General features: G+C 64.5%; 2 protein-coding genes across 7 annotated transcripts in view; one reads left to right on the top strand and one right to left on the bottom strand.

The window, feature by feature from the left end:
- Window positions 1-16105, top strand: part of LOC125156607 (maestro heat-like repeat family member 5) — a 63768-nt gene extending 47663 nt beyond the window's left edge. Inside the window, exons 21-30 of one of the 2 annotated variants that reach the window (XM_047842776.1) lie at window positions 643-818; window positions 6196-6333; window positions 6794-6908; window positions 7708-7851; window positions 13070-13246; window positions 13838-13993; window positions 14602-14724; window positions 15086-15177; window positions 15416-15490; window positions 15881-16105. In XM_047842776.1, the coding sequence (XP_047698732.1) occupies window positions 643-818; window positions 6196-6333; window positions 6794-6908; window positions 7708-7851; window positions 13070-13246; window positions 13838-13993; window positions 14602-14724; window positions 15086-15177; window positions 15416-15490; window positions 15881-15887 (1203 nt within the window). In that variant the 3' untranslated portion in view covers window positions 15888-16105. Of the gene's footprint in view, window positions 1-642; window positions 819-6195; window positions 6334-6793; window positions 6909-7707; window positions 7852-13069; window positions 13247-13837; window positions 13994-14601; window positions 14725-15074; window positions 15178-15415; window positions 15491-15880 lie in introns of both variants that reach the window. The other variant, XM_047842775.1, reaches the window with a different exon arrangement.
- Window positions 16106-18975: 2870 nt separating this feature from the next.
- The window catches only part of PTP4A3 (protein tyrosine phosphatase 4A3), a 34521-nt gene continuing 27119 nt past the window's right edge, over window positions 18976-26377 (bottom strand). For all 5 annotated transcript variants that reach the window (XM_047842767.1, XM_047842769.1, XM_047842766.1 and 2 more), the window contains exons 2-6: window positions 25068-25930; window positions 23095-23187; window positions 21322-21452; window positions 20647-20721; window positions 18976-19620 (exon numbers count right to left, since the gene is read on the bottom strand). In XM_047842767.1, coding sequence (XP_047698723.1) covers window positions 19503-19620; window positions 20647-20721; window positions 21322-21452; window positions 23095-23187; window positions 25068-25172 — 522 coding nt within the window. In that variant the 5' untranslated portion in view covers window positions 25173-25930 and the 3' untranslated portion in view covers window positions 18976-19502. The remainder of the gene's footprint in view (window positions 19621-20646; window positions 20722-21321; window positions 21453-23094; window positions 23188-25067; window positions 25931-26377) is intronic.

Here is a 26377-nt window from a genome sequence, read left to right as displayed (position 1 = left end):
CGAGGAAGAGCGGGGGCGGGGGGCGGGGGGGGGCGATGGAGAACCCCTCCGTCCGCACTTGGGCTCTGGGGCTGTAGATCTTGGAGGAACCTTTGAGGCCGCCTCCTGCAGCCCCCGCCCTCCTGTAGGAATCCCCCCAGCCCAGCTTTCCTCCTTACACAGCCGCAGGAGCGGGGAGCTCACTTCCTAGCACGGCCACACCTGTCCTCCGCGGCTGGACTCTGACGAGGCAGCCGCCGTGGCCGACCCTGTTGTCTCCCCGGCTGAGACACCCCCCCCCACCCCCAAAGCCCCCTGAGCAGCAGCCCGGAGCCCGCAGGTGCCCCTCCCCACCCGGAGGCCCCAGGCCAGCAGCCGCCTGAACTCGATTCCGTCTGAACGTGGCTGCAGAGGGGGGGTCCACCCCATGCCCGTGCGGCCCCCCGCCCTTCCCGCCCAAAACCACACAGCAGCACGGGGTCAGCAGGGGGGTCTTGTCTGTGTCCCTCCACACCCCGAGCCCCGGCCTCCCTCTGTCCTGACTGCTCAGTGCTGTCCCCCCACCCTGAGGACCTTCCGGATCGAATGCTCCGGTGGGCACAGGAAGCCTCGGGCCGCCGTCCCGGGCTCGGGAGCTACAGCGTGTCCCCTGCCCCCTGCCAGGCCATGAACTTGCTTCACGAGCTGCAGTTTGCCCGAGAGTTCGAGAAGGCGGTGCAGGAGGCCTACCCAGAGCTCCTCCTGGCCCTCCTCACCCAGACGCACTACATCTCGGAGCTGAACCTGCCCGAGGAGCCCGGCCAGGAGGCCCAGCCGCTGGCCACGCCCAGTCCGCAGAGGTAGGGGGGCGTTCAGGCTCCGCCTGCAGGGATGAGGCAAAGACACTGACTTCCCAGGGCTGAGAAAGCAGGGGCGCGCCCCACGGCACCAGGCACCTATTGTCCCAGTTCTGGAGGCCAGGGTCCGAGTTCAAGGTGTCGGCAGGGCCGTGCTGCCTCTGAAGCCTGCCGGGGAGGACGCTTTCTGCCTCTCCCTCTCCTGGCTCTGCGGGCAGTCTCTGTGTCCCTGGCCTGTGGACGCGTTGCTCCCGCCTCTGCTTCCCTTGTCACCTGGTGTCCTCGGCCATGTGTCTCTTGGCTCAGTTTCCCTCTTCTTATAAGGACACCAGTCATGATGGATTAGGGCCACCCTAAGGGCCTCATCTTAACTCGATTCCATCTGCAAAGACCCTGTTTCCAAATAAGACCACACTCACAGGTATGGGGTTTAGGACTTGGACATAGCTTTGGGGTGGGCGGGGGGGACTCAACCCCCGAACACCATCATGGCCAGCACCGCAGTCACGCGGAGGGACTCAGGGCAGGCATGTGGCTGGTTTACTTGCTCCCCGAGGGTCGCTGGGCAGCAGACATCCTCGGTGACAGGACACAGCACCTAACATCTGCCCACACCAGGGCACCGGGTCTTTCCTGAATGTGGTCCTTGTGGGGGTTCGGCGAGATGTTTCTCGTCCTCCCCAATGTACAGATGAGGAAACCGAGGCTCAGAGAGGGTCAGAGGCTTTCCCAGAGACACACAGAATGCCCTCGAGTTGCTGAGCTAGTGCCCGTGGGATGGCAGGGGTGTCCCCCTGGCCACCGCTGAGCCTGTGAGGGCAGACGCCCCTCTGGGTCGCCTTGCGCATTGCTCTGAGCCCCGTACACTTTTGCACCGACGTGGGCGGGTGTGGCCTGAGCGGCGTGGACGGGGCCTGCGTCGGAGGGTCCGCGCCCCCGTGGCACTCGGCCACAGTTCGGGCCGGCTGCCTCGCCCTCCCTCCACGCCAGGTCGTGTCTTGAGAAACCCAACAAGCAAGTCTTTAAAAACCACGGGGACCGACTCTTTTCATTTGTTTGTATTATGATGTGTTTCACGTAATTTGTCAGTTTTAACAGCTCTCCCCAAGGCGCGTCACTGAGAAAAAAATGCCACTTCTTCTCATATTGCTTCTGAATTCGAATGTGCATAAAGTTCTTTTTTTATTCACATCAACCGTGCGAAATGCATGAATCTTCCCTAATAAGCTAATAAAACGTTCTCCTCCCAGAACGTACGTAGGAGGGCCAGGAGGGGGTTGCAATGAACCAACTCCCTCCGTCTGCTACCCCCCCTCCCAGCCCTGCCCCTGCCCACCCGGGGCCAGCCTCCTAGCTCCCCCTGCCCCACCTCCCACCCCCCCCCGCCTCCTGCCCTCCTCGCCACAGCCCAGATCCCAGTCAAAACACATCCAAGGCCTCATGACCCCCAGCCTCTCCCCACTTAATTCAGAAAAAGCCAGATCCTCACAGTGCCCCCGAGGCCCCTCTCCCTCTGGCTCCCTGTTGCCGCCTCCGGGACCTCATTTCTTGTCACACGCCCCTCACTCACACCCTCTGTTCCAGCCTCTGAGGTCTCCCCACTGTTCCTTAGACCCCGCGTGTGACTGCCTCGGGGCCTCTCACTCCCTGCTCCCGCTCCCCCCGATACCCTCACTTCCTGCCGGGGTCTCCGACCACCTTCTCTAAAACGGTGGTCCCACTTCTACCCTGCCGCTCCCCCTCCCAGGGCCACTGCCTGACAACTGTTATCTGTGCCCCGTAGACCGGAAGCCCCCAGGGAGCCAGGGTGTCTGTCTGTCTCCCCCAAGAAGCCAGGGTGTCTGTCTGACTTGGGGTTCCCCCAAGGGGCATATCTGTCTGTCTCCCCCAGGGAGGGGGTGTCTGTCCATCTCCCCGGGGCACCTGTCAGCTTCTTACCCAGGCCAGCCGGCGGAGATGCTCAGGCAGCCCTGGCATCTCCCTCCCGGACCTCAGCCCCACGGCCTCTCTCTAGACAAGTCCTCTCCAGGGAGGAGGGAGGTGGCCCAAGCAACCGAGGGACAGGCTCTCCGACCCCCCTGCCTGGCATAGTCCACCAGCTCTGATTGGCCGGTCTTGGATCACATGCTCACCCGTGAGCCAATCGCCTCGGCCACAGGGGCACATGGGGCTCTGACCCGGTGGGGCTCCCACACCCTCCCTGGGGCTGGGACAGGACCTGAGCCCCCCTTGCCCGGAGGAAAACCCGAAGGGCCCAAAGGAAGGGCAGGCCAACCAGCAGCAGGGCCAGCAAATAGTCCGGGACGGTGGGGACACGGGCAGCCACTGTTACCCAGCGACCGCTGCCGTCCAGGGTCTGACGCCTGGCGGATGTGGCACCATGAAGGGGGACACAGGCCAAGGAGGGGATCGGGGCACCCGCTGCTGAGAGGCCTCCTGTCTGTGGTGCCCCCAGTAGCATGGGGGTGGCACCAGATACCAGGGGGCACCCCAGTGAGGCAGGATCAAGCCTCTGAAGTCCCTGACACCCTGCTAAGCTGGGCCAGCCTCTGGGACCAGCAAGTGGGGGGTGGGCATGGCACCCCTTCCCCAGCAGGGCTGCAAAGACACCTGTGGGTCCCTTTCCTTTGTATCTCTGACAAACAAAGCCTCTTTCTTTAGAGAGTTAACTGCTTTGGTCAGTTCTCGGCTGGGTTCTCCTCCGGGACCCGTCTTGCCCCCTGAAGGACTTCGCATCCCTTTAGTTTCTCCATCATGGGCCAACTCTCTCATTCTCATGGGGCATCTGATTTCTCTTTATTTCAAAGACACTCTCTTGGACCACTTCTAAGGACAGCCAACATATTTTCCTTTTTGCCCTGGCTGCCAGGAAGCTCATATGTAAAGTTAACTTTCGGAACCTCCCTATAGTACTTGGTGCTTCCTTTCTGTTTCTCACCTCCTTCCAATTTGTTGTCTTTTAAACTTAAAGCTTTCAAGGTAAAGCTCTTTATTTAAAACACTGGTCACAGTCCTGGTTTTGGCAGTTGACAAGGAGCAAATGAGCAATTCATAACGATATGCTCTTCGGTCCCGGATCTGAGATCGAAGACCTCATCCTAACCTCCCCTGTGAGCACTCGGCCCTGGACGAGTGGTCAACACTCCGGGCCTCGGTCAAGGCGAAGGTGAAGGGTTCGATGGCATGACGCCAGCCCCAGCATCTTCTTGTCCATTTGCCCGGCGGGCAGGGGCCCTGGGATCTGCAGGGAGATGTGACTTCCCAGGGACTGAGCAGGGAGGGGCCGACAGAAGGCACAGGACTCGGTCCCGCCTGTCCTCTCCTTACCACCCCGGGGCCCCCACAGCCCTGCCCAGACCCGCCTCCATTCCTGGCCAAGCCCGGCCCCTGGCCCCTGGCCCCTGGCCCCTGGCTCGGCGGTGCCCCTGCCTCCCGCTCCATGCTCCCTACGGCTCTTAGAGGAAAAGAGAGGTAGAAGCGCTACCTCATCAGCACTTGCTGGGGGACCACTGTGTGCCCCACTGTCAGCACTTAAATATCGACGGGTGCTTGCTGTGTCCCAGACCACGCTCATCACCAGAGGCGGGACCCTCTGCTAGGGAGCTCACAGCCCCATGGAAATGCACATGGGGGTCAGGTGACAGCCCGGTGACAGTTGGGTGCTTGACACACTGTGCAGAGTGCCCTGAGGGAGAGTCATCACCTCCACAGAGGATGACCACCTATCGTGTAGTCCCTGAGGACCCAGCACCTGGGCTGAGACCTCACTGATGGTTGAGGTCCCTGGGTGGGGACTGGGAGGGCACAGAGGCTTGGGGGGAGGGGACAAGCAGGGCGGGAACAGGAAGGAGGCCTTGAAAGCGGCCTCCACACAGAACAGTGGGGAGCCACAGAGGGCTCTATGCAGAGGGAGTGGCAGGGTCCAACTGGCACTGGGGATGGGTGGTCAGAGTGGGCAATGTCCAGGTGAGGGAGACCCAGCGCTGCCCTCCTGCAGCTAACATGTGACCAGGGGACTCCCGAGAGGGCGTCTGGACTCCAGGTCGGGAAGAGGAGGCCGGGCCTCATTTCCGCGTCGTGTTGCTGGGAACAGCAGCAGTCGGGGCCTGAGGCATCGGCAGGTCAGACGCACGAATCCAGCCCAGTGTCCAGGGCAGGCTTCACCCCTGCACCCTCCCTGCTGGCCTCGGCCCATCTGCACGCACGGCCAAGGCGGCGGAGGCCGGCGACACAGGCCACCTCGAGAAAACAACCGCCGTGGCGGGAACGTACAGGGGTGCAGCCGCTCAGAAAACTGTGGCGCTTCCGGAAAACGCGGAATCAAACAGGGTCCCCGTGGGCTCCAGCAGGCCCGCTTCCGGGGTTTGGGTTGGGGCCCCTGGAAATTCCATCCCGGGACACTCGGTTTGGCAAATCTGCTCGGGATCGTGCTTGGTCCTCGCTGATAGCCTCATTCCGGGAGCCGGCTCACACATCCAGGCCGATGCGACCTGTCGCGTGGGGCCAGGACGGACGTGACAAGGCGCAGGGTGGTGGGATGGCGGGAGCCGGGCCTGCCCTCCCGGGCCCGCGCCCTGTGTCCTACCTGCAGTGCCTGGACAGCCCTAGGCCCGTGACCGAGCTGTCACGGTGCAGCTGGGGAGCCAGGGGCCTCGCTGCTCTTCTCCTCTGCTGCCCCCGGCCAGGCGTGTGACCGGAACAGACAGGGCACTGGATCTCGAGCTCGCCACCCCGCCCTGCCATGTGTCCGGCAAACTTTCTTGAGTTCCCGTGCGCATGCGGCCAGCGGAACCTGGTTTCTCTGCGTCCCCTGAAGGCGGAGGGGTGTCAGGAGTGCCGAACGGCCACTTGTCTGGGCTTCCGTGACGCCACACCCCCCAGCTCTCCTCCTCCCTCCCTGCAGCGCCCTCTTTGTATTCTTGGCCCCACATTCAAAGGGCACCATCCCTTCAAGGCTCAGCCGGGACCCTCTGTACCTGTGACTTGGGAGACTGCCGATCTCCGAAGCACCCTCCTGCCCTGCACCCCCCCCCCCACCCGAGCTGCAGCCTTGGAGAGCCAGCCACGGACGCGATGCGTGTCCTCTGAGGCTCTCCAAGCACACCTCACCCTGACCGTGCACCAATCCCATCTCAGACCCTCCCTCCTAGAGGGGGCACCCTCCAGGCCCTGGCCTCGGCAACTGACCATAGGGCACAGGCCCGGGCCCGAGTGTCCTCATGCTGCCCCCTCCCCCAGCACAGCTCACCCCCAGGGAGGCCTCCAGGCCACTGGGGCCCTGAGCCCAGACAGGAGCCGGAATGTCCCTTTCCATCCAGGGCGGCCGGGCACCCTCGCCGGGGGCAGGGCTGGCTCGGTGACCCCCTCTGCTCCCCGGCAGGACGTCGCTGGAGGCCCTGAAGGGTCTGCTGTCCACCACGGGGCACTGGCAGGACTTCGCCCACCTGGAGCTGCGGGGCGCCTGGGAGCTCTTTGCCACCACCCGCACCTACCCGCAGGGCGTGGGTCTCCTCGCCAGGTACGAGCGGGGCCAGGGCAGGGGCCAGGGCCTGAGCCGGGCCACTGCTTGTCCAGGAAGCTGGGTGTATCGACCACAGTGACGCCTCGGGTCCGCCTGTGAGCACGGCCCCTCGAACTCACACGTGTGCGTGCTCGGCCCTCTGGCACGGAAGTCGGTGCCCCGGTGCCTGGCCACGTGCACACCCACCGGGGGCCTGTGGACACGGGTGTCTTCTCCCAGCCCCACCCCTGCGGAGGCCGCCTAGGGGTCTGCTCCTCGTGTCCCATAGGCCCAGTCCGGGCCCGGAACCCAGTGGGTGGCCAGCGGGGACAGAGGGACATAAGGGAATGGGGGCCCACCCACCCCCAGGGACAGCTCTGGCCGCTCAGCCCCAGCTGGGTCAGGTGATGGTGGGAGGGTGGACGCCAGGTCGAGCCTGCCACGCTGCCCTCCCCCTGCCCTCCTCCCTTCGCGCCAGGGCCATGGTTCAGAACCACTGCAGGCAGATCAAGGCAGTGACCAGCCAGCTGCTGTCCAGCCTGCAGAGCAAGGAGAAACGGGAGCGGAAGACGGCCGTCCTCATCCTCGTCGAGGTAGCGGCCTGGACAGGGGGAGGGGGAGCCCCTCAGACCCAGCCCCCTCCTCCAGCCACCTCGGTGCCCCATCAGGACCTTTCGTGGGCGGAGGCCCCGCCAGATGGACCCGTCACACCCACTCCTTCCCGCTCCCGTCTCCAGGGCAGTCCACGGTCTGGGGCTGGGTCCCCCACTTAGCAGCCCCCCGCCCCCGTCAGTGGCCCGGGCGAACCCATCGCTCCACCTGTCCCGCCCTGCCCCCACCCCTACAGAGCTAGTCGGTCAGGCAGAGCGGGGCTCAGGTCGCCCTGAGCCAAGACGGCACAGGTTAGAGCAAGATAGGAGCTGGGCGTGGCAGACTTTGCAACTGAGGCAGGGGCCACGGCAGGGCTTGGGCAGGGGGAGGGGGGGCACCGTGTGGCATGTCCCTAAATGACCTCAGTGGGGAGAAACCCAAGTCAAAGCCTGGTGCCACTCGCCACCCCACCTGCCACCAGCAGGGATGTCCAAGCCATCCTCCCCGGGGCTCTGTCCCCACAGGTGTCCCGTGAGCCAGGCCATTGGCCCCAGTCTTGCCGTGTGACATTAGGCAAGACCGCTTCCCCCTCTGGGCCTCAGTTTCCCCAGCGAGACATCAAAGAGTTGATCCAGCTAGGAAGGAGGATTCAAGTACTTGTTAACCAAGATACCCCCGGGGGTGCTGGTGGCTGCCCTCCCCAACACCCCTGCCAGACCCCGGGCCTGGAGCCCTGCTCCCGGACACACGCGGAGGCTCCCTATGAGAGCCTGACCCGCCCGCCCTTGGGGACTGCCCCAGTTCCTCTACAGCCCCATGCTGCTGGAGGTGCTCCCCAGACAGGCCGTCCTGACTGTGCTGGCCCGAAGCCTCAGGGATCCCAGCCCCGAGGTCCGCGCATTGAGCCTACAGGGCCTCGGAAACATTCTTTTCCACCCGGAGAAGGTAAGGGCCCGAGGGGCCTCAGAGCTGGCACGCACCCACACGTGCCCACCAGGCCTACCGGGTTGGAATCCTGGCTCCGTCCCTCACGGCAGTGTGGCTGGGGACACATGACTTTACCTCTCTGAGCCTCGGTGTCCTTATCGGTGGACTGCAGTTGGGGATGGTTCCTTGGCAGGGTTGGGGAAGGGGTACAGTGGCTGCTCCCTGGGGACGTTGTCTCGTCCACACCCGCAGAGGGACAGTGCTATTGCCGACGACAGGTGCCTAGGGGGAGCCCACAGGTGGCACCCAGGCCAGTCCACAGAGGGGAACGCCCCCGAGAATCTCAGAGACGGGTCCTCCCACCCCCTGCTCACCTGTCTTCTCCATCCCCTTCTGACCCCCCCCCCCACCACCCACCATCACTGGAACAGCCCACTCCCATAGTGAATGGTGGGGGGCATCATCAAAGAGGCAAAAATCGTACTGGCCCCGGATGCCTGACGTTGCCCCCACGGTGGGTTCCCAGGGTCCCGTGCAGTGGTTAAGCGCCCAGTGATACACCAGGACACCAGGGCCATCCTGTCCTCCAGCACTTGCTAGCTGGCGAGTTTCTTCAGCTCTCTGGGCCTGGGTCAGTGTCCACATCTGTGAAATGGAAGGGGTAAGAGTGTCTGCCCATGAGTGCCGGGCTGAGAACACACATCTGGGCACAGGGTTCCCTTCCGGCCATTCGCCGTCACAATGCCTTTTTATCCCCGGCACTCTGTGTGGGACCCGCTGGCGGCCACTGGTGGAGGGCAGAACTGTCAGGTTAGAGAAACATGCTGTCTCACCCGATCGGGAAGCACATGGCCTTCGCCTCCCCCAGCCACCCCAGGGCTGCGTGAACACACCAGACGGCAAGATGTCCAGACCCCATCTCCACTGCTGAACATACGTATCTTCAGGGCTTGTGGGAGAAAGTGTCTGCTGCTAGGGGACAACATCAGAGCCAGGTTCCAAACAGATTCCGCAACCTTCTGTCTGCCAGCCCACCTCGATCTCATTTTGTTCACCTTGCATGTCAACACAGTTAAGAGATCTCCAATGGGGTGGCAAAGCCCTTTGCACTGCACATGACACATCATAGGTACTTAATAAGGGAGACCAGCACTTCTTCCCTGATCTCTCTATCCCCTCATCCATCCCCCCATCCACCCACCATCCATCCATCCATCCATCCAACCACCCATCCACCCACACATCCAGCCAACCACCATCCACCCACCATCCATCAATCCACCCACCCATCCACCCATCCATCCACCCACCTATCCACCCATCCATCCATCCATCCATCCAACCAACCATCCACCCATCCACCCACCATCCGTCCATCCACCCACCATCTGTCCATCCATCCACCCACCCATCCACCCATCCACCCATCCACCATTGACCCACCCGTCCACCCACCATCCATCCATCCATCCATCCACCCACCCACCCACCCATCCACCCACCATCCATCCATCCATCCATCCACCCACCCATCCACCCATCCATCCAACCACCCATCCAGCCAACCACCCACCCATCCATCCATCCACCCATCCATCCACCCACCATCCACCCACCCATCCACCCATCCATCCACCCACCCATCCACCCATCCATCCACCCATCCATCCAACCACCCATCCAGCCAACCACCCACCCATCCATCCACCCACCCACCCATCTTCCATCCATCCACCCATCCATCCACCCACTCCTCCACTCACCCACCACCATCCATCCACCCATCCATCCATCCATCCATCCACCCACCCATCCACCCATCCATCCACCCACCCATCCACCCACCATCCATCCATCCATCCACCCACCCATCCATTCATCCATCCATCCATCCACCCATCCACCCACCATCCATCCATCCACCCACCCATCCATCCATCCATCCATCCATCCAACCATCCACCCACCTATCCAGCCAACCACCCACCCATCCATCCATCCACCATCCATCCATCCACCATCCATCCATCCATCCATCCACCCACCCATCCATCCATCCACCCATCCACCCACCAATCCATCCATCCATCCATCCATCCAACCATCCACCCACCTATCCAGCCAACCACCCACCCATCCATCCATCCACCATCCATCCATCCATCCACCATCCATCCATCCATCCACCCACCCATCCACCCATCCATCCACCCACCATCCACCCATCCATCCATCCACCCATCTATCCACCACCCATCCATCCACCCACCCATCCATCCACCATCCACCCACCTGCCCATCCACCCATCCATTTGCTCCTTGGGCCCTTCATCTATGACTCATTATTTCATTATTTCTTTTGTTCACTCTTTATATGTTATTCGCTTACTCCATTATTCCCATTTGCTCTATCATTCATTCATTCACTCTGTCAGTCGGTCAGTGGATCAGCGGGTCAGTGGGTCAGTGGTCCGTCATCCACACACCCGTCTCCAGCCGTTCCTGCAGGCCCGTCACAGGACGCTTCTGTGTGCCTCCTCTATGCCCCACACCAGGTGGGACCCGTGGGGAGTGGATAAGACAGGAGGAGGGCTGCCAGACCAGGACGGCCAGGGCCAGGGAGGGGGCATGGTTCCCAAGTGGGGTGGGAGCCGGTGGCCACAGCAGGGCTGGGGGAACAAGGCAGATCCAGAGCACTGCCAGCCAAGGAGGCCTGCTGGTGTGGGGACGGCACAGGATGAACCGGGCAGGGATGGGGCAGGGCCCAGGGCTGAGGGTCTTCAGCGGTCACTGCCCCCACACCAGAGGAGCGCCCTCTGCAGGACCCACAGGACCACTCCCACTCTCCGGTGTGCGCCTTCGTGGCCACCTCCACCTACCGCCAAACACACTCTGCACCAGCAAGGTAGCGGCACGTGTACTAGGAGGCCAGAATGTAGCACGTGCCCAAGACCCACGTGAGCTGCGGCGTAAACAGGGTGGACGTGCATTTCTCTGCAGGGGCGCGGCCGTCCTGATCCACTCCTCCTCGTTCGCTGCGCACCCCTGCCCCTGGGCGCTGCCCTCCTGGGGGGGTCTGTGCGGCCACCACCTTACTCCAGCCAGCAGGCACACCCCACCCTTTGAGGGCACGACCCACAGGTGCTCCAGTCCGACTGGCCAAGCGGTCGCCCCGGGCTGCAAGGAGGCACGGAGACCCCACGAGGCCAGCTGTGGCAGGAGCCCTCCTGGCAGCAGCCCTTTGGTGCTCGCTGGAGGTTGTGTGACGATGCCACGAACACAATGCTTAATGAAATATTCAACTGCCGTGGAGTAAAGCAGGGAGCCCTCCAGGCAGCGTCCCCCACCCCCACTGCCAGCCTGCGAGCACCCTCGTGCAGGTGCCCTGTGACCTCCCGCCCGGGGGACCCCTTATCGGGCCCCTCAGCACACAGACCGAGTGACTTTTCCATCCCCTTGGCCCAGGACACCTCGCTCACTTGGCTTCCCTCCCACATCCTGGGCAGCCTCTTCCTTGCTCTCTCCTGTCCCTGGCCGGGCACCGGATGGCGCCCGGGACTCCTGCCCATTCCTCCTCCCCGTCTTTGCCGCTCCCTTGCTGGCCTTCTCCGATCTGTAAGTACCATCTACTGGCCCACTGCCCACCAGATCCACATCCCAACCCCAGACCTGAACGCCAGCCTTGACTCACTGCTCAGATCCTAGCTGGCATCTCCAACTCAGCACATCCACAGCAAACTCTGTCACCCCCACAAATAGGCACCTCCTGCAACCTTCATGTCAGCCGATGGGGACCCCGGGGGCCGTCCAGGCGATCAAGAAATCCCAGGCAAACCCAGAGTCCGACTGTTCTCCCACTCCACTGCTGCCCTCACTGAAGTCACCAGCATCTGCCCCAGACCACTGCACCCCCCTCCCTGGTCCCAATGGCCGCCCCTGCTCCTTTCCAGTGTAGGCTCACCCAGCAGCCAGCAGCCTCCTGTGAGGATGTGAATCAGTCTCTCCTCTGCTCACAAACAGGGTAGTCATGCTCCTGCCTCAGGACCTTTGCACATGCTGCTCCCTTTGCTGGACTGCCTTTCCAGCACATCTGTAAGAATTTCTTCAGTCGTCACCTTCTCAGTGACACCTTCTCTGGTCCCACTTAAATTTTGTAACAACCCCAGCCTCCACCACGGCCTCCACCCCAGCTCACTCTATCCTCTGCTTTATCTTCTCTCACACCGCTCGTCACCCTCTGACACTCATCGTGTTATGCGTGCTTTGTTTGTTTTCTGGTCCTTCCCATGAGAGTCCCATTCTGCCCATTCACTGCCAGAACCCGAGTCCCATCCCAGCACCCTGGCTGTACCCTGTAGGTGTGCAGAAAGCGTTTGTTACTGTGAAATGAGTCATTTGCGGAAAAGTTAATATTGTGAAACCCAACAGAGCTCAGGAAGCCAATGAGGTGGCTGAAGACTTGTTCTAAAGTTGTAAAAATCACCCTGGTTTACCACACTATCACTGATAAGGGGCCCAACGGCAGGAAACATCCTTTTGCCGACAGGCTGCTCTCCAACCGTTCATCTGGACAATTCACGAGCACCAGGCCAACAAGAGACACAGACAGAACCGGCTGAGAATGAATTCAGTCTTGTTTAAAGTAGTGTGCAAGTGGAAAGTGGTCGTTGTAGCGTAGGAGGTCCGGAACCACCTCCTGTGCACCCGAGTTCCCTGTGACTAGAGAACCAGTGACCTCAGTCTGTGCACAGCTGACCAACCCTGTCTCGTCCTGTCCCTGGGCCCTCCCTGGCTGGCCCACTGGGAGGCCGGGAACAGGGGTGAAGGCAGGGTGAGGAGGAGGAAGGGAAGAGTGGTCTCCAGGACTTGGCGGGGGGCCTTCTGACCAGCATGGGGACTGGAAAAAGGAGCTGGGAGCCACCTAACACAGGGCTAATATCCCTTAACCCCAGGAGGACCCCCTCAGAGAGGAAAGCCCTGTCCATGACCATGACCACACAGCTCCTGGGGGGCAGACCAGGGCAGGAGCACAGCTGCCCTGTGTGCAGAGCCGGGGCGGGATCCCAGCAGAGTTAGGGGGACTGTGCCGGGCAGACACCCAGGCCGGGATGGGGGCTGGGGAGGGGCATCGGAGGGAGGGCCTGAGATTGTTCCGGGTCCAACCCACAGGGCCGGGGTAGGGCGCAGGAGCCCCCACTCCTGGCACCCTCGGCCCACCGGCGCCCCTGCCCCCCAGGGAAGCCTGCTCCAAAGACAGATGCCGGCCTTTCTCAACGGCTTCTTCCAGAACAGCGAGCAGGTGGTTGTGCGGGTCATGGGCACCGTGTCGGACGTGCTGCACCGACTGGGCGCCAACGGCGCAGCCGCGCAAAGCCTCCGGGTGGCCATCAACGCCCGCTCCTTTTTCGACGACGTGAGTGTGCCCCGGCGGAGGCGGGCACGTGCCCTGCTTATGCCCCCCTCCTGTGCCTACCCCAGGTCCTCAAAAGCAGAGGGACCCCCCCCCCAACTCCCCTTCTGCCCGCCGGCCTGGGGGCTGGGGAGAGGAGCCCCAAAGGCGGACACCTGGGTGTGCACCCGGCGCACCTGGGCCGCACGGGGCCCACTGGCCGCCAGGTGGCGCTCGGCCCCTTCTCCACGAGGCTGGAAGAGCGTCGCCCTTCAGGCCCTCCAGCCCCACCCGCTGCACCTTCCCGAAGCGCCCCGCAAGCTGGCGGTGACTGTCTCCCTTCACTGCGGAACTAGGGGGGATACGCCCCGCCCCCACACACACCACTTTCGTGACACTTGGGTGGTTGGGGTGAGATTGCGAGGGAGAGAGAAGTGACTTCAGGTCCTGGTGGAGGGTCTGGGACCCGCGAAGGGCCCTGAGAGGGAGGCACGGCCCTGCCCAGGGGCCCCAGACCTGGTGAGAGGGCTCTGCTGAGGGACCTGAGCCCCATCCCCTCCACAGGGTGGGGGCCCCAGGCAAGTTTGGCTGCGGCTCTGAGCCCCCGTCTTGCAGGAACGGGACGGGATCCGGGCGGCGGCCATGGCGTTGTTCGGGGACCTGGTGGCAGCAGCGGCAGGCAGGGAGCTGATCGGCCTGCGAGCCCAGGTGCACCAGAGCCTGGTGCCCCTGCTCCTGCACCTGAAGGACCGCTGTCCCGCCGTCGTCACGGTGAGTGCCCGCTGCCGGGCTTTCCCCCTGGCGGGGCTGAGGGTGTGCAGATGGCGGCAGGGAGCAGCCTTGCTCTCGGGCAGCAGGTGTGGCCACCGGCATTGGTGTCCGTGACTGAGGTCCGCCCCGTGCGCGCGCACGCGCGCGCACGCACGTGCATACGAGCGCTTACGCACGTGCACGCGTGCCGCCGCGCCCTCTGTGTGGGCAGGACCCGGCCTGTTCCAGTCTCTGCCGTGTCCGCAGCACCTGCCACGTGGCGGGGCCTCGGGTTGCTCGCTGAACTTGGTGCAATGGTCAGGCTTTCCCATGTGCCAGCCGTGCCCCGTGCTGAGGCCAATGAGACACAGCGCGGCCGAAGAGAGGCGTCGAGCGGCAGCTTCCAAAATGAATGGGAGACTTGCCTTGGGAGCAGCCGGGAGCCAGGCACTGAGGCCGGAGCCGGGGCTGCCCCAGAGGCCGAGGGTGGGCTGAGAGTACAGCGGGGGAGGACGGCATCGGGCCCCAGACCCACCTGAAGCTCGTGGTCTGAGGGGGGCGGGGGGGGACACACCTCCAGCCTGGACAGCCCGGGCGGCAGGTGACCCCTCCCGCGGCTGTCCCCGCAGCAAGCCAAGTTCGCCCTGTACCGCTGCGCGGTGCTGCTCCGCTGGCGGCTTCGGCACACCCTCTTCTGCACGCTGGCCTGGGAGAGGGGCCTCAGCGCCCGCCACTTCCTCTGGACCTGCCTGGTGAGGAGGGGCCTGGGGCGCGCGGGACCGGCCTCTGGGAGGGAGGCGGGGACTGGGACGGGGGGCGGAGCCTGGAGCCGGGGCGGGGCCTGGGAGAGGTCTGGGGCGGGGCCGGGGCGGGGCCCCGGCGAGGGCGGGAGGCGGGGCCTGCCGGATAGGGCCTGGGGCGGGGGCGAGAGGCGGGGCCGGGGCGGGGCCGGGAGGCGGGGCCAGGAGCGAGGCTCCAGGCTTGGCGCGCCGCTGTGTCCCTCACCGCACCCGCAGCCCCCGGGGCTGGCAGGGGCGGGGCTGGGCTGGGGCTCTGGACTAGTCCCTGCTCCAGCAAGCAGGGCACGCTGTCCTCCGGCCAGATGACCCACAGCCAGGAGGAGTTCAGCATCCACCTGGCGCAGGCCCTCAGCTACCTGCACAGCCGCCACCACCACATCAAGACCTGGGCTGCGCTCTTCATAGGTGAGCAGGGACGGCCGGGCCCCGGGACCCTCCTGCCTGCCCTGCCTGAGCATCCTGACCCTCTCCTGCCCTGGTCCGGCCCGCCAGCACCTGCCAGGCTACTGCAAGCGCAGCTCGGGGTCTGCTGGCAGGAGAGGAGAGGTGGTGGGTGAGGGGCCCCGGAAGGCCTGGAGAGGGTCTGACGCTCACCCGCCAGCGAGCCCTCTTCCACTGGCGGGCTCCTCTATCTGTCCCACAGGGTACAACATCTGCTACCACCCCCAGGCCGTGTCCCAGGTGGTGAACAGCATGGACACAAACCTGTTGCTCTGCAGTAAGCAGCCCGTGTCCCCCCCCGCCGCGCAGGACCCCCAACCACACCTCCCACCCCACCTCTGGAGGTTCCCCCCCGCCCTGGACCCCAGCCCACACCTCCAGAGGTAGAGATGGGCACCTGTGGGATGGGGCTCACACCCACTCACTCCACCTGAGGCTCCAATAAAGTAAGGCTGTGGGTGGGCGCCCAAAAGTGAGGGGCGAGGAATAGGTGGGGTTGGGGAGGCAGAGGAGGTGGGGTCCAGGTGTGGTCCTGCCACGCCCCCACCCCTGCTGGAAGGAGGGGCTGCTCTCCGTGAGCATGGGCCCTCGGACTCCCTCCACCAGGGTGGGGCTGCGGGCAGACGGGACCCCGGGGCACCTCTGACTTGTCTCTCCTCCCCTGGAGCTTTTGAAGATCTCAAAAAAGACCCAGAGCCCGGCATCCGGGAATTTGCCAGCAGGCAGCTGTCTTTCCTTCAGGAAATGGCCGCCAGACCGCAGTGACCTCCAGCCGTCCTCCCTCACCCTCCTCCTCCCCTGTGCCCACCGAATTGGTCAACCCTGCCCCGTCCACACGGAGCTTGGATGCATAAGATGTTTCCATTTGAAAAAAAGATGTAGATTCAACAAAGAACCTTCACACCTGCCAGCTCCCTGCCCGCCATCTCGTGACCCCAGAGGACCGAGGCAAGCCCACGGGACCCTGGCAGGACTAGGGAACAGGGACAGGCCTAGAGTAGAGGGGGCAGACCAGGTATCCCAGAGGCAAACCGTGAAGTCTGTGCAGGGTCCTGCAAATGACAGCTAGTGGAAGTCAGGTGGAGCCATGGTCCGCCAGGGTCTGAGTACTGAGGAGGTCGTCCAAGGGCAACCACCGTGGAATGGAGCCGTTTACCAAGGCCCCCCCACCCCCACCCCTGAGTCTTCAGTTTGTCTCTGGTTTGGAGCTTAATAGTCACTGAGGAGCGGGCCGTGGGGAAACGGTCCTTTGGCTGGTCTCCCTCAGTCCAGGTGACTCAAGGTCTCCCTCCACCATGACCCCTTGCCTCCAGAGTCCCGTCAGGGCTGGGCCAGAGCCAGACCTTCCCAGTGGGGCCTGGGTGAGCTGTGTATGGCCCGAAGCAAGGGTCTCAGCTCTCTGAGCCTCAGCTATTCCATCTGTAAAATGGGCAGAAAGACCTTCCTCCCCGGACCCCTCACAGGACTGAGTCCAAAGACGGGCCTTCTGGCAAGCACCCCCACCTCCCATGCAGCCACCTGGAGACCAGCCTGACCTTCAGCCAGGCCCTCCCTTCTCAGCCTTGGTTTTCCCACATGTGAAATGGGCAGATGGGCCTTTCCCCGGTCTGTCGAAGTTCCTCCTAGGGCCCGAGCCCCAGGGAGTCTCTCAGGACCCCCCACTCGACCAGCCGGCCACCCACCCACCTACCCTGTCTCTCAACTGCGCACACACCCCCTCCACACCTTTGCTCAGGAAGCTCCTTCCATCCGGAGCACCTCCCCCACTCCCCCCCAGGGGCCTCCACACTGCCCCATCCTTCGAGGACCAGCCTGCATGCCCCCCCCCAGAGGGAGCCCCCTTCTCAGCCCCTCCTCAGCCCACCTTGAGCCTGAGCCGCCCCCCCCAACCCTTGCACCAAACTCCCAGGCTGTCTCACCCCACCTCCCCCCCCCCCAGACTGTGAGCGCCCTGGGGCAGGGATGCAGGTGCACAGGGCTGGCACAGAGGGTGCCCCAAAACTTGGATGATGCATCGAAAAAATACAGCGACCTTCCTGGAGCACGCATTTACTAGCCTTCTCAGGTGTGTTCCATTTCATAGAGCCGGGGGCCCCTCTCCACCCAGGAGCCCAGAGAGGGCTGGGGTCTGCCGCCCCCATCCTACCCGTCTGTCCATCTCTGAATAAAGCCCCCTGAGGAGCGACTTTGGGGTGGTACTCCCTTTCACAACTCCCATCCTGTGCACGGATCTCCCTGGGTGCTCCAACCCCCTAGCTGGGCATGGGGGATGTGCTCCTTAGGGACCACAGAGCAGGTTACAGAGTCCCCTAGTTCCAGCCTGGTGGGTGTGGTCTCTGGGCACGGACGGGTGCGATCTCTCCTAAAAGGGGGACCTTCCCTGGGTTCACCCACCCGCTTCACCACCTGGCCCCTGCACACCCTCCTCCGGGAAGTCTGCTTCAGGGAAAGAAAGCTTGGAGCTGGGTGGGCCTGGACCCGGTGGGTTCCTGGAGCCAACAGTGCCAGCAAGCCTTGAGTCTGGGACCGGGGAGGGTCCCAACTCCTACTAGGGGGCAGCTGGGCTCTACAGAGCCGGGCACACAGGCGGTGCCCTATTAATGACACCAGTGGCAACCGTTCACTGCCAGGCCAGTGGGGAGACTGAGGGACTGGGCCTGTGTCCCTGCTGGCCACACCCCCGGCCCCCGAGAAGGGAGCAGCCCCCAGAGACCGCCCCCCTCACTGGGGCCTGTTGTTGGAGTGCTAGCGGGATGGCCCCTAGCAGGGGACGCCTGCCTCCAAGGACACGAATCTGTGCCAAGGCCCTGACGTTGCCCTTCCTGGGTGTGCCTCCAACCTGGGAAGGAGACAAGGGGTGACATCCGGACAGCTAGGTAAGCCCTCCCCCACGGACCCATCCCAGAGTGGGATGGAGGGAGTCTCAGGCCAGGCACACGCAAGGACGGGGTGGCCTGGATGCCAAGCCCGGGGCTGTGACCCCTAAGATGGGCACTGGGTCCCAGCAACTGGGAGAAATGCCATCCGTGAAGGCCTCTGGGTGGTATCCACAGGTGGCTCCCAGCACCTGCCGGGCACAGACCACCCCCAGACGCTCCACACCAGCCAGCCAGGCCAGCCCTGGGCCCCTCCTCTGGCCGTGCCCCTTTCCTCAGCCAGGCAGGGGCCCCCAGCTCTGGGAGACCTGAGCATGGCAATCCCAGGCAGGCCCCGGCCCCGGCCTCTTGTACACTCAAACTCACTCACCCTGTGTCCCTGTGGCCTCCTCTCCCCACCCTGCGCTGATGGCATGGGGCGTCCCTCCACCTCAGCCAAGTGGCGACCACCGCCTGCACCCTTCTCCCGGCCTCTGAGGCTGAAACGAGGCACCTGGTGGGGGCAGGAGCAGCCGCCCCACTGGACACGAGGCCCTGAGGAATTACCGAGTGAGTCCCCGTCTGTCCTGCAGAGGAGCAGCCCTGGTGACCCGGCCTTGCCACCCCCCGCAAAATGGCAAGGCAACTGGGCAGGGCCCCACACAGGCCACATCAGAGAGGTGCTCACTCTGCTGGATCAGGGATGCGTCCCGGGCCCCTAATCCAGGGAGCGCAGGGACCCAGCACAGACACCAGGGGGAGCCCCAGTGCCACCAGCAGGAAGGCCTCTGGGTCAGGGGGTGGGCAGTGGCCTCCCGGGGCCCCACCCAGTCTCCCAAGGCGCTCCCCCCCCCCCCGCCCGTCCACCCCTCCCAGCCCCGCACCCCACCCTCCACGCACACACAGCCACAGAGTCCTATTTTATTGCCTTCGGTGTCCAGGACATCTCACAGTCTCCAGACCCAGTAACTGAAAGTGCCAAGAACAGGTCAGGATGGAGGAGGGGTCAGGCCCAGTGGCTAAAAAATACACCTGCCCCCTAACAAATGAGCCTGAGAGGAAAGCTGCCCAGGGGACAGTGTGGGAGGGCCGGGCCGGGGCGCCCCAGCTAAGCCTCAGACAGAGAGAGAGCTGCAGGCACAGAGCCAGGAAGAGAGAGACATCAGACTCGGGGAGAGGCAGAGACACCCAGAGACGCAGAGAGAGACGGGGCTCCGGGGCCCAGACGCAGAGACGCAGAGCATAGAGACAAAGGGAAGGGCAGGTCCGCAAAGTGGTGGACACGGGCAGACGGAGACACAGGGATGACCAGACGGGACGAGACGGCAGAGGGCACGCAGGGCGAGCTGGGCCCAGGGGACACAGGGGTGCTGAGGTGCCGGGAGAGGAGGCGAGGCGGCAGCGGGCGCGGAGCCCCTGCTCGGAGGCCCTGGGCTACATGACACAGCACTTGGTCTTGTGTGCGTGTGGTTCTTTGAACCGCAGTCTCTGCTTTGGCCGGTATTTTTCCAAATAGGTGAGCTGCTTGCTGTTGATGGCTCCACGCCGCTTTCTGGGGAGACAGGACAGGGGTGGGGTCAGTGGGGGGGGGGGCACTCAGCACCTGCCCAGCCAGCCGCGGGGTCCTGGGGAGACGGGATGGGGTGGGGTCAGGGGGCACGCTCAGCACCTGCCCAGCCCCGGCGAGCTCCAGGCAGAGCTCGCCTCACCTCCAGGCCCTTCCCGGGCCCTTCCCAGTGCTGATGTCACCCTTCCCGTATCTGCTGTCGCTGCTACCAGTATTCACCCGGCCTGGGGTCACCTCCTGCAGGCTAGCTCCCGAGCCCTGTCCCCCCATGATACCCGCCCTCCTCGTTTACCTGGTACCACCCCACCCCCAGGCCACGGGCTCCTACAGGGTCACAGGGTGACGCCAGGGCAGCCCTGCAGCCAGGGAGGGAGTGAGGGCCTCAGATGACAGGACATGGGGAACCCCTAAGGCTGCCCACCAAGTACTTCAGGAAGTCAACCGTCCCCACCCACCCACGACTCAGGCATCGCCACGCACTTGCTGGGGCCCACAAAATGGGAGTGCAGGAGACTCTGCAGGCAAAGCTTCCAGAGCCCCTCCGGCCCCGAGACCGGCATCGCTGGAGAAGGGCTGCCCCCCCGGGGGCCCAGGCTCCCTGAGCAGAGCCCCCTGTAACCACGTCCAAGGGCCATATGCGTGAAGGATGAGTCTAAGCTGTGCTGAGTCCCTGTGCTTTGGACCTGCTGGGTGCCGCAGCCTGTCCACATTCACACTGCCGTGGACCACAGGGCCTGGGGCCCCTCCTCACCCCACGCCCCCAGCTCCAGGGGCCGCACGCAGGGACCGGTCCCCACTGGGGCACGCGGCCTGGCTGCAGGGCCCTCACAAATGCGTCGATACTACAGAATGAGGCTGCGTGGGACTGGGGGCATCTCGGAGCTCACCCTGTGGCCAGGGGCGGGAGTGCCTGCCGGCAAGGATGGGGAGTCCAGGATAAGGACCCCCTAAACCCAGACCCCCAAATGCACACCAAGTGGCCGCACCCCACCCCCACCCCCAGCCACTCACTGTCGGATGAACTGGATGGCGTCTTCGTACTTCATTCCGCTCTCGATGAGAGCCAGTGCCACGAGGACCGGAGCCCTGGGGACAGACCCGGGGCTGGGTCAAGCCTCGGCACCCCACCCCTCCCCCGACGGGCCGCCTGCCGAGGGCGCAGAGCGATGCCTTCACCCTCACATCCACCAAAAAGCTGTCCAGCACCTCCCCTCTGTGGAGGGCACAGGCAGCAGCTCAGCCCCACCACCTGCTGTGCAGCCCCAGGTGGGCCGGGCACCCTCTCTGAGCCTCAGGCTCCCCACGTGTAAACGCGCAGGAGAGCCAGGGGGTGAGCAAAGCGCAGGGCGTGGGTCTGGCCTGGGATGAGGGCTTGATACTTGCCATCAACCCCGCTTGCCAGCCCTCGCCCTGAAACCAGAGGAGCCACTGCCCAGGTCACTACAGTCATACGTGGCTGTTGGGGGGATGGGTTTTGGGGTCGGGGAGGGGGACGGGTGGCAGTTCCTTCCGGCTCGAGTACAGGGACAAAGTTGCAACCCAGCAGCAGGGAGGGGGATCAGACTTGGGGAGGGACTCCCACCCCGTGGTCATGTGTGATGTGGGCCCAGCACCCACGTCTGAGATCAAGGTGGACCTCGGGATTCCCACGTCCCCGTGAGCCCCACCCTGCCCCCGCAGGCTCACCGTCCCAGGCCGGCTACGCAGTGAACGGCCACACAGCTGCCAGGGTCATCACAGAACTTGGCCTTCAGTAGGCTCAGCCAGTCCTCCACCACTTTGCCAGGTGGGGGCGCCCCGTCGTCAAACGGCCAGTCCTGCAGAGGGCAGCAGCCGGTGAGGCTAGAGGCCCCCGGGGCCAGCCAGCCCGTGGCTCAGACAAGGTCGTCTCTCTGAGAAGCACAGAGGGACCCCACGAAGGGGAGGGACAGCAGGCTCCAGAGGGCAGGAAGCTGGCCAGGCAGGCAGTCCCCACGGAGGGGTTCCTCATCCTCTCTGCTCCAAGAAGATGTCCCCTTCTCCAGGAAGCCTTCCCTGAACACCCCATCCTTCCCTTTCCCAAGCACGGTGACTACGTCCCCTCCCTGTCAGCCCACGCTCTCATTCCAGGGTCACAGCCTGAGCGACTCTGGGTGGGTAGGCCCAAGGGGCGTAGACTACAAATGTGCCTGACAGGTGCCTCTTTGTGTCCCCAGCTCCCAGCCCAGCCGCACAAAGCAGGCCCGGCCCAGCTACCAGGAAGGAGTGAAGAGAGGGCAGAGGGGTGAGACCCATTGTTCTGGGAGCTGGATTCCAGAACAGTGACAGCTGGGCCCTCTCCAGATGTTCAGGGATTAATTTGGTTTCGAAAAATTAGCTGTGCTGCCCACCTCCCCGAGCGCTCTGGAAGAGGTGGGGAGCCTCCGGAGTAAGGGCCCAGCCCAGGGCACTGCCGTGAAGACAGAGATACTTAGGTCCCAGTGAAGGAGATTCACGCGGGGCAGAGGGGAACTGCTCCTCGGGCACCAAAGGTGAATCGAGTGGGCCCCCCGAGGTGGACCGGGAGGCGGCTCGCTGAGGGGAAGCTAGTAACTAAGGGGTCCTCTGTCGCTGAACAGGCCGAGGCCACCGGACCCAGAGCTGCCCCCACCCTGCCACCCCGTGCCTTAGGCAGCCCCGCGCTAGGGGACGCACAATACACACGTGGCCTGACCCACAGGCGTGTGGCAGCACGGTCGTCCCTTCCTGTGCCTGGACTCGGGTCCCCGGGGCCAAGGGACCAAAGAAACAGCCCCGAGGCTCCCTCCCCTGGGCCTCCGTGGATGGCTTCCCCAGGGGCCACGCAGGAGTGCCCGCCCCACCCTCCTCACCATACGGTTCCCACACCGACAAGCCTGAGATGAGCCCCCAGGCGGCCCGGACACGGAGGAGCCGGCACGGAGCCCGTGGGACCCCCGGTTGTCCCACCCTGCTCGGACCCCTGCACAGTGAGGCCTCGTTCCCGCCCGCCCGCCACCTGATGGGGGTGGGGTGCTATCCTGAAGGTGCCCCCCTCCCCACGTGGTCCCAGCTCTGGCACCTTCTGGCTGTGCCTCAGACGGTGACTGACCCGAGCCTCAGTTTCTCCATGACAGAGCCCCACGCGGGGGCTGCCGTGCAGTGACGGTGGGGGGCGGGGGGGGGGGGGCCCGGCAGCCCAGGCAGACCCAGGAGGGTCTGGCAACATGAGCTATGCCTGTGGACGTGCACAGGGCGCGTGCTCCTGCCTCGAGGGCCCCACTGGCCAGGGCCTCTCTGGACATGTGCCCAAACGCCACGTGGCCCAGGCGCCAGCACGCCTGGGGGGGGGGGGGGGGGGGCAGGTGGCCCTAGCGAGGCCCCGCAGGCCCGCCTCATGGCAAGCTCACAGTGCAGGCCGGCCCCGTCCACCCACCTCCCCCCAGGGCAGCAGCAGCACCACCGGGGCCCCAAGACCCTCACCACCACGGTGATGCCGTCCTTCTCCAGAGGGGCCTTGTCGTAGGTCACTTCGCACACCCGCACCACGGTGGTGGCCCCGTACTTCTTCAGGTCCTGGCAGGGAGGGAGGACGAAGGCAGGCCGGGCTGGGGCTGAGGGGTCCGGGGTGGGTACCCCCTGTCTGGGGCCCCCAGGGCAGGGCCGCGGCCCCCCCGCAACAAAACAGAAAGGCCGATGCCAAGAGTAACCACTAGGGTGGCCTTTCAGGCCCAACGACTTGCTGTGGGTAGAAGAGGCTTTCCTGATGCTTCTGGGCGAGGGTCCCTGAGCCCACCCGGTGAGGGCAGGGTGTCCCCGCCTACCCTCGTCACAATCGCGGCTAACCAGCCATGAGCCTGGCCTCCCAGCACATCTCTGCCATCATCCTGGGTGCTCAGGAACCCCCCTCGCCCCCGCCCCGTACCAGCATTTTCCAGACAAAGCTCCTGGGTCCCCAAGCAGGGACAGGACACTGTGGTCCGCATGTCCCCACTCTGAGTTGCCCTCCTGGCCAGGCTCTCGTGGACGGGTCCAGTTGAGGGCACAGCCGGACCCCACACGAGGGCCTTCGGACTCTTGAGGGGCAGGCCTCAGCGGGCGGGGGACCTCACGGTGCACAGGGCCGGCACCTGCTCGGATGGCGGCCGGGAGGCAAGACCCCGGGCACCAGCGGCGGGGAAGCCCCAGGCTACCAGAGGAAAGGTCAAGGCAGTTCACAGCCAGGCTGTTTATATTTATCCTCTACGCGGGGGGTCCGCTCCACGGGGGCCACGAGCAGGGGCTATTCCCACCACACCTGCTCCAGAGCTATTCTGGGAGCGGTGACGAGTCATCCATCTGCTAGACCTTGCTCATCGTGCGGTAGGGACACTGGACACAATGAGGCAGGACAGCGATTCTGAGAATGGGGGGGCACAGGAAGGCGGACAGGGCCCGGAGGCCACAGGGCCACCTCCGAATTCCTCTGTGCGTGTGGCAAAGGGGCTGCCACACAGCCCAGGGTTGAGCCCTGACCCTCACCACAGACGACCTTGCCCCGGTCACACTCTGGGCCCTGACCCCGGTCACACACAGACCCTGACCCCAGGCTGGGTCCTGTGCCGAGTCCTGGGCTGAGTCTTTCCCCAGGTCCTGCTATTACCTCAAGGGTGTCAGCTGTGAAGAGGGGCAGCCCTCGTCTGCAGGGCCCCTGGCAGTGTCCAGGCCCAGGCCCCTGATGGCAGGGCGCCCACTGCCTCCCTCTATACAGTGTTTCGGGTCCTCTCCCGCCCAGGCCCCTGTTTCATTATGACAAGCACCATGGGGGCGGCTCTCACCTTACAGAGGGAAGGGAGGAGGGTCTGAGACCCATGCACAGCTCTACAAACACCTCTGGTCACGCCAACGGTGGCCACTCCTCCTGTGGCCAGCTCAGACCCTTCCCCAGCCCCTTCCCCCACAGATCTTCACCCTGAAGCCTCCGGCCCTGCCGGTCCTAACCCGAGGGCTCCCTAAGAGCCAGCAGGCTTCCTGCAGCCTGGGCTGGCCATGGAACTTCACTCCGCCTGCCGCCGTGGGCCTCTCTGCCTGCCTTGAGCTGTTTCCACAGCCACTTCCCACCTCGGGACCCCTCCCTCCTCCTTCCCATGCAGCCTCTGCTCTAGTGCAGGCAATGTCCTGAGGGCCTGATGCCCGCTTCCTCTACCTCCGAGCCTGCCTCAATTTACACAGCACGGAGCACCTACCCCCTGCCCTACACCGTCCTGCCCTGCAGGCCCCCAGGGAGCTGCTGACCCCACGACTGCCCTCCCACCGAGCTCCCCAGGACACTCCGGGCTCCCGCCTTGGGCCCCTATAACCGGGGCCACAGTTTTGCTCCCAAAGGCAGTGTGTGGGTTGACGGCTCGAAGTCCACCGCTCCCCACCCCCCGCCAGCTCTCGGGAGGCGTGCGGACACCCCACCGGGCCCCACCTACCTCAATGAAGGTGCTGAGCGTGGCGTTGGTGGGGTTGTGCGTGATCAGGAAGCGCATCCTCTTGTAACTCACCTCCACGGGGGCCGGCCGGTTCATCCGGGCCATGCTTCTCCGAGGACCGGGCGGGGCCCAGGGAGGGGCCGCAAGGGGCTGGGGGCCGAAGTGGAGAAGCCCCCACCTGCCCCCCCCCCCCCCCACAGCCCGAGGAGACCGAGATCCCTGGGCTTGATCGAGACACAGAAAACCCCTTGCAAACCCGCCCCAGCCGCACAGAGGCTTTGCAAACACCTCGGAGGCGGAAGGGCTGAGTAGCAGAGTCCAGCTCCCTACAAAGCAAAGGAAAGACACGGGCCCCAGAGAAGCAAAAGTAAAAACAAGGGCAACCAAAAACCCAGCGAGGAAAACTTTAAAAAGCCCGGAGCGAATGGGCCGCCGTGGCTCCGTCCGGCACTGCCTGCCTCTGGGGACGCCCCCTCTGCATCGGTGGACAGGCAAGCGGCCCCCTGCGCTCAAAGGCGGGCCCCAGACCCTCAAGGGCCGAAGGAAAACCGAACTTGAACTGGACCAGCGGTGGGGGCGGGCGGCGGCGGCGGGGGCGGGCGGCTCTGACACACAGGGCCTCTGTCACGTTACCCCATCGGGGTACTGCGAGTCCTGGAGGGCGCCCGGGGGCTCAGGCGGCACAGCCGGCCCTGGGCCGGACAGCAGGGAACATCGGCGGGCGAGGGCAATGGTGAGGGCCAGAGGCGCGCAGGCCCCCTCGGCAGCAGGCGTCGCGGCGATGTTGGGCCCGGGCAGAATTCAGAGCTGCCCCCCCGAGGTCCTCTCCATAAATCCCAGGCCGCTCAGCAGCAGGCTAACGTCTGCAGGAGAGGAAACCAACAGAAAAGGGCGTCACCGGGAGCCCCCGTCTCCCGTGAGAAGTGCAAGTCTGCCCACCCCGGAGAGGGAGTCAATGCTTCCCTGGGGCCCTGCCGCAGGACCGAGCTGAGCGAGTGACCCTCCTCCACCCTCAGTTTCCCCCACCTGGGAGCACAAGGACGGACAGCTCCCGCCAGGTCTGGCTCACAGCCCTGACCGCCACCGGCATAGAGTGAAAAGGGACGGAGGGAGGGATCCCAGGGACACACGCCGCACGAGTGGGCTCTAACCCAGTGTGCAGATTTCAGGGCCGTCTGCATAGCAACAGAGGCTGCCCCCCCTCCAGCCCGGGTCCCCCTCTGCTGACCAGCAGACACCCCACCCCCACCCCAGCCACACTGCTCTGTGGAATCCCGGGCCTCTGTGGAATTTCTGAGCCCAGATCATTC

The sequence above is a fragment of the Prionailurus viverrinus genome, chromosome F2 (assembly GCF_022837055.1).
Source record: "Prionailurus viverrinus isolate Anna chromosome F2, UM_Priviv_1.0, whole genome shotgun sequence".
NCBI classification, from domain to species: domain Eukaryota; kingdom Metazoa; phylum Chordata; class Mammalia; order Carnivora; family Felidae; genus Prionailurus; species Prionailurus viverrinus.
The sequence above is the reverse complement of the archived record's forward strand: the minus strand, read 5'-3'. Positions and strand labels throughout refer to the sequence as shown.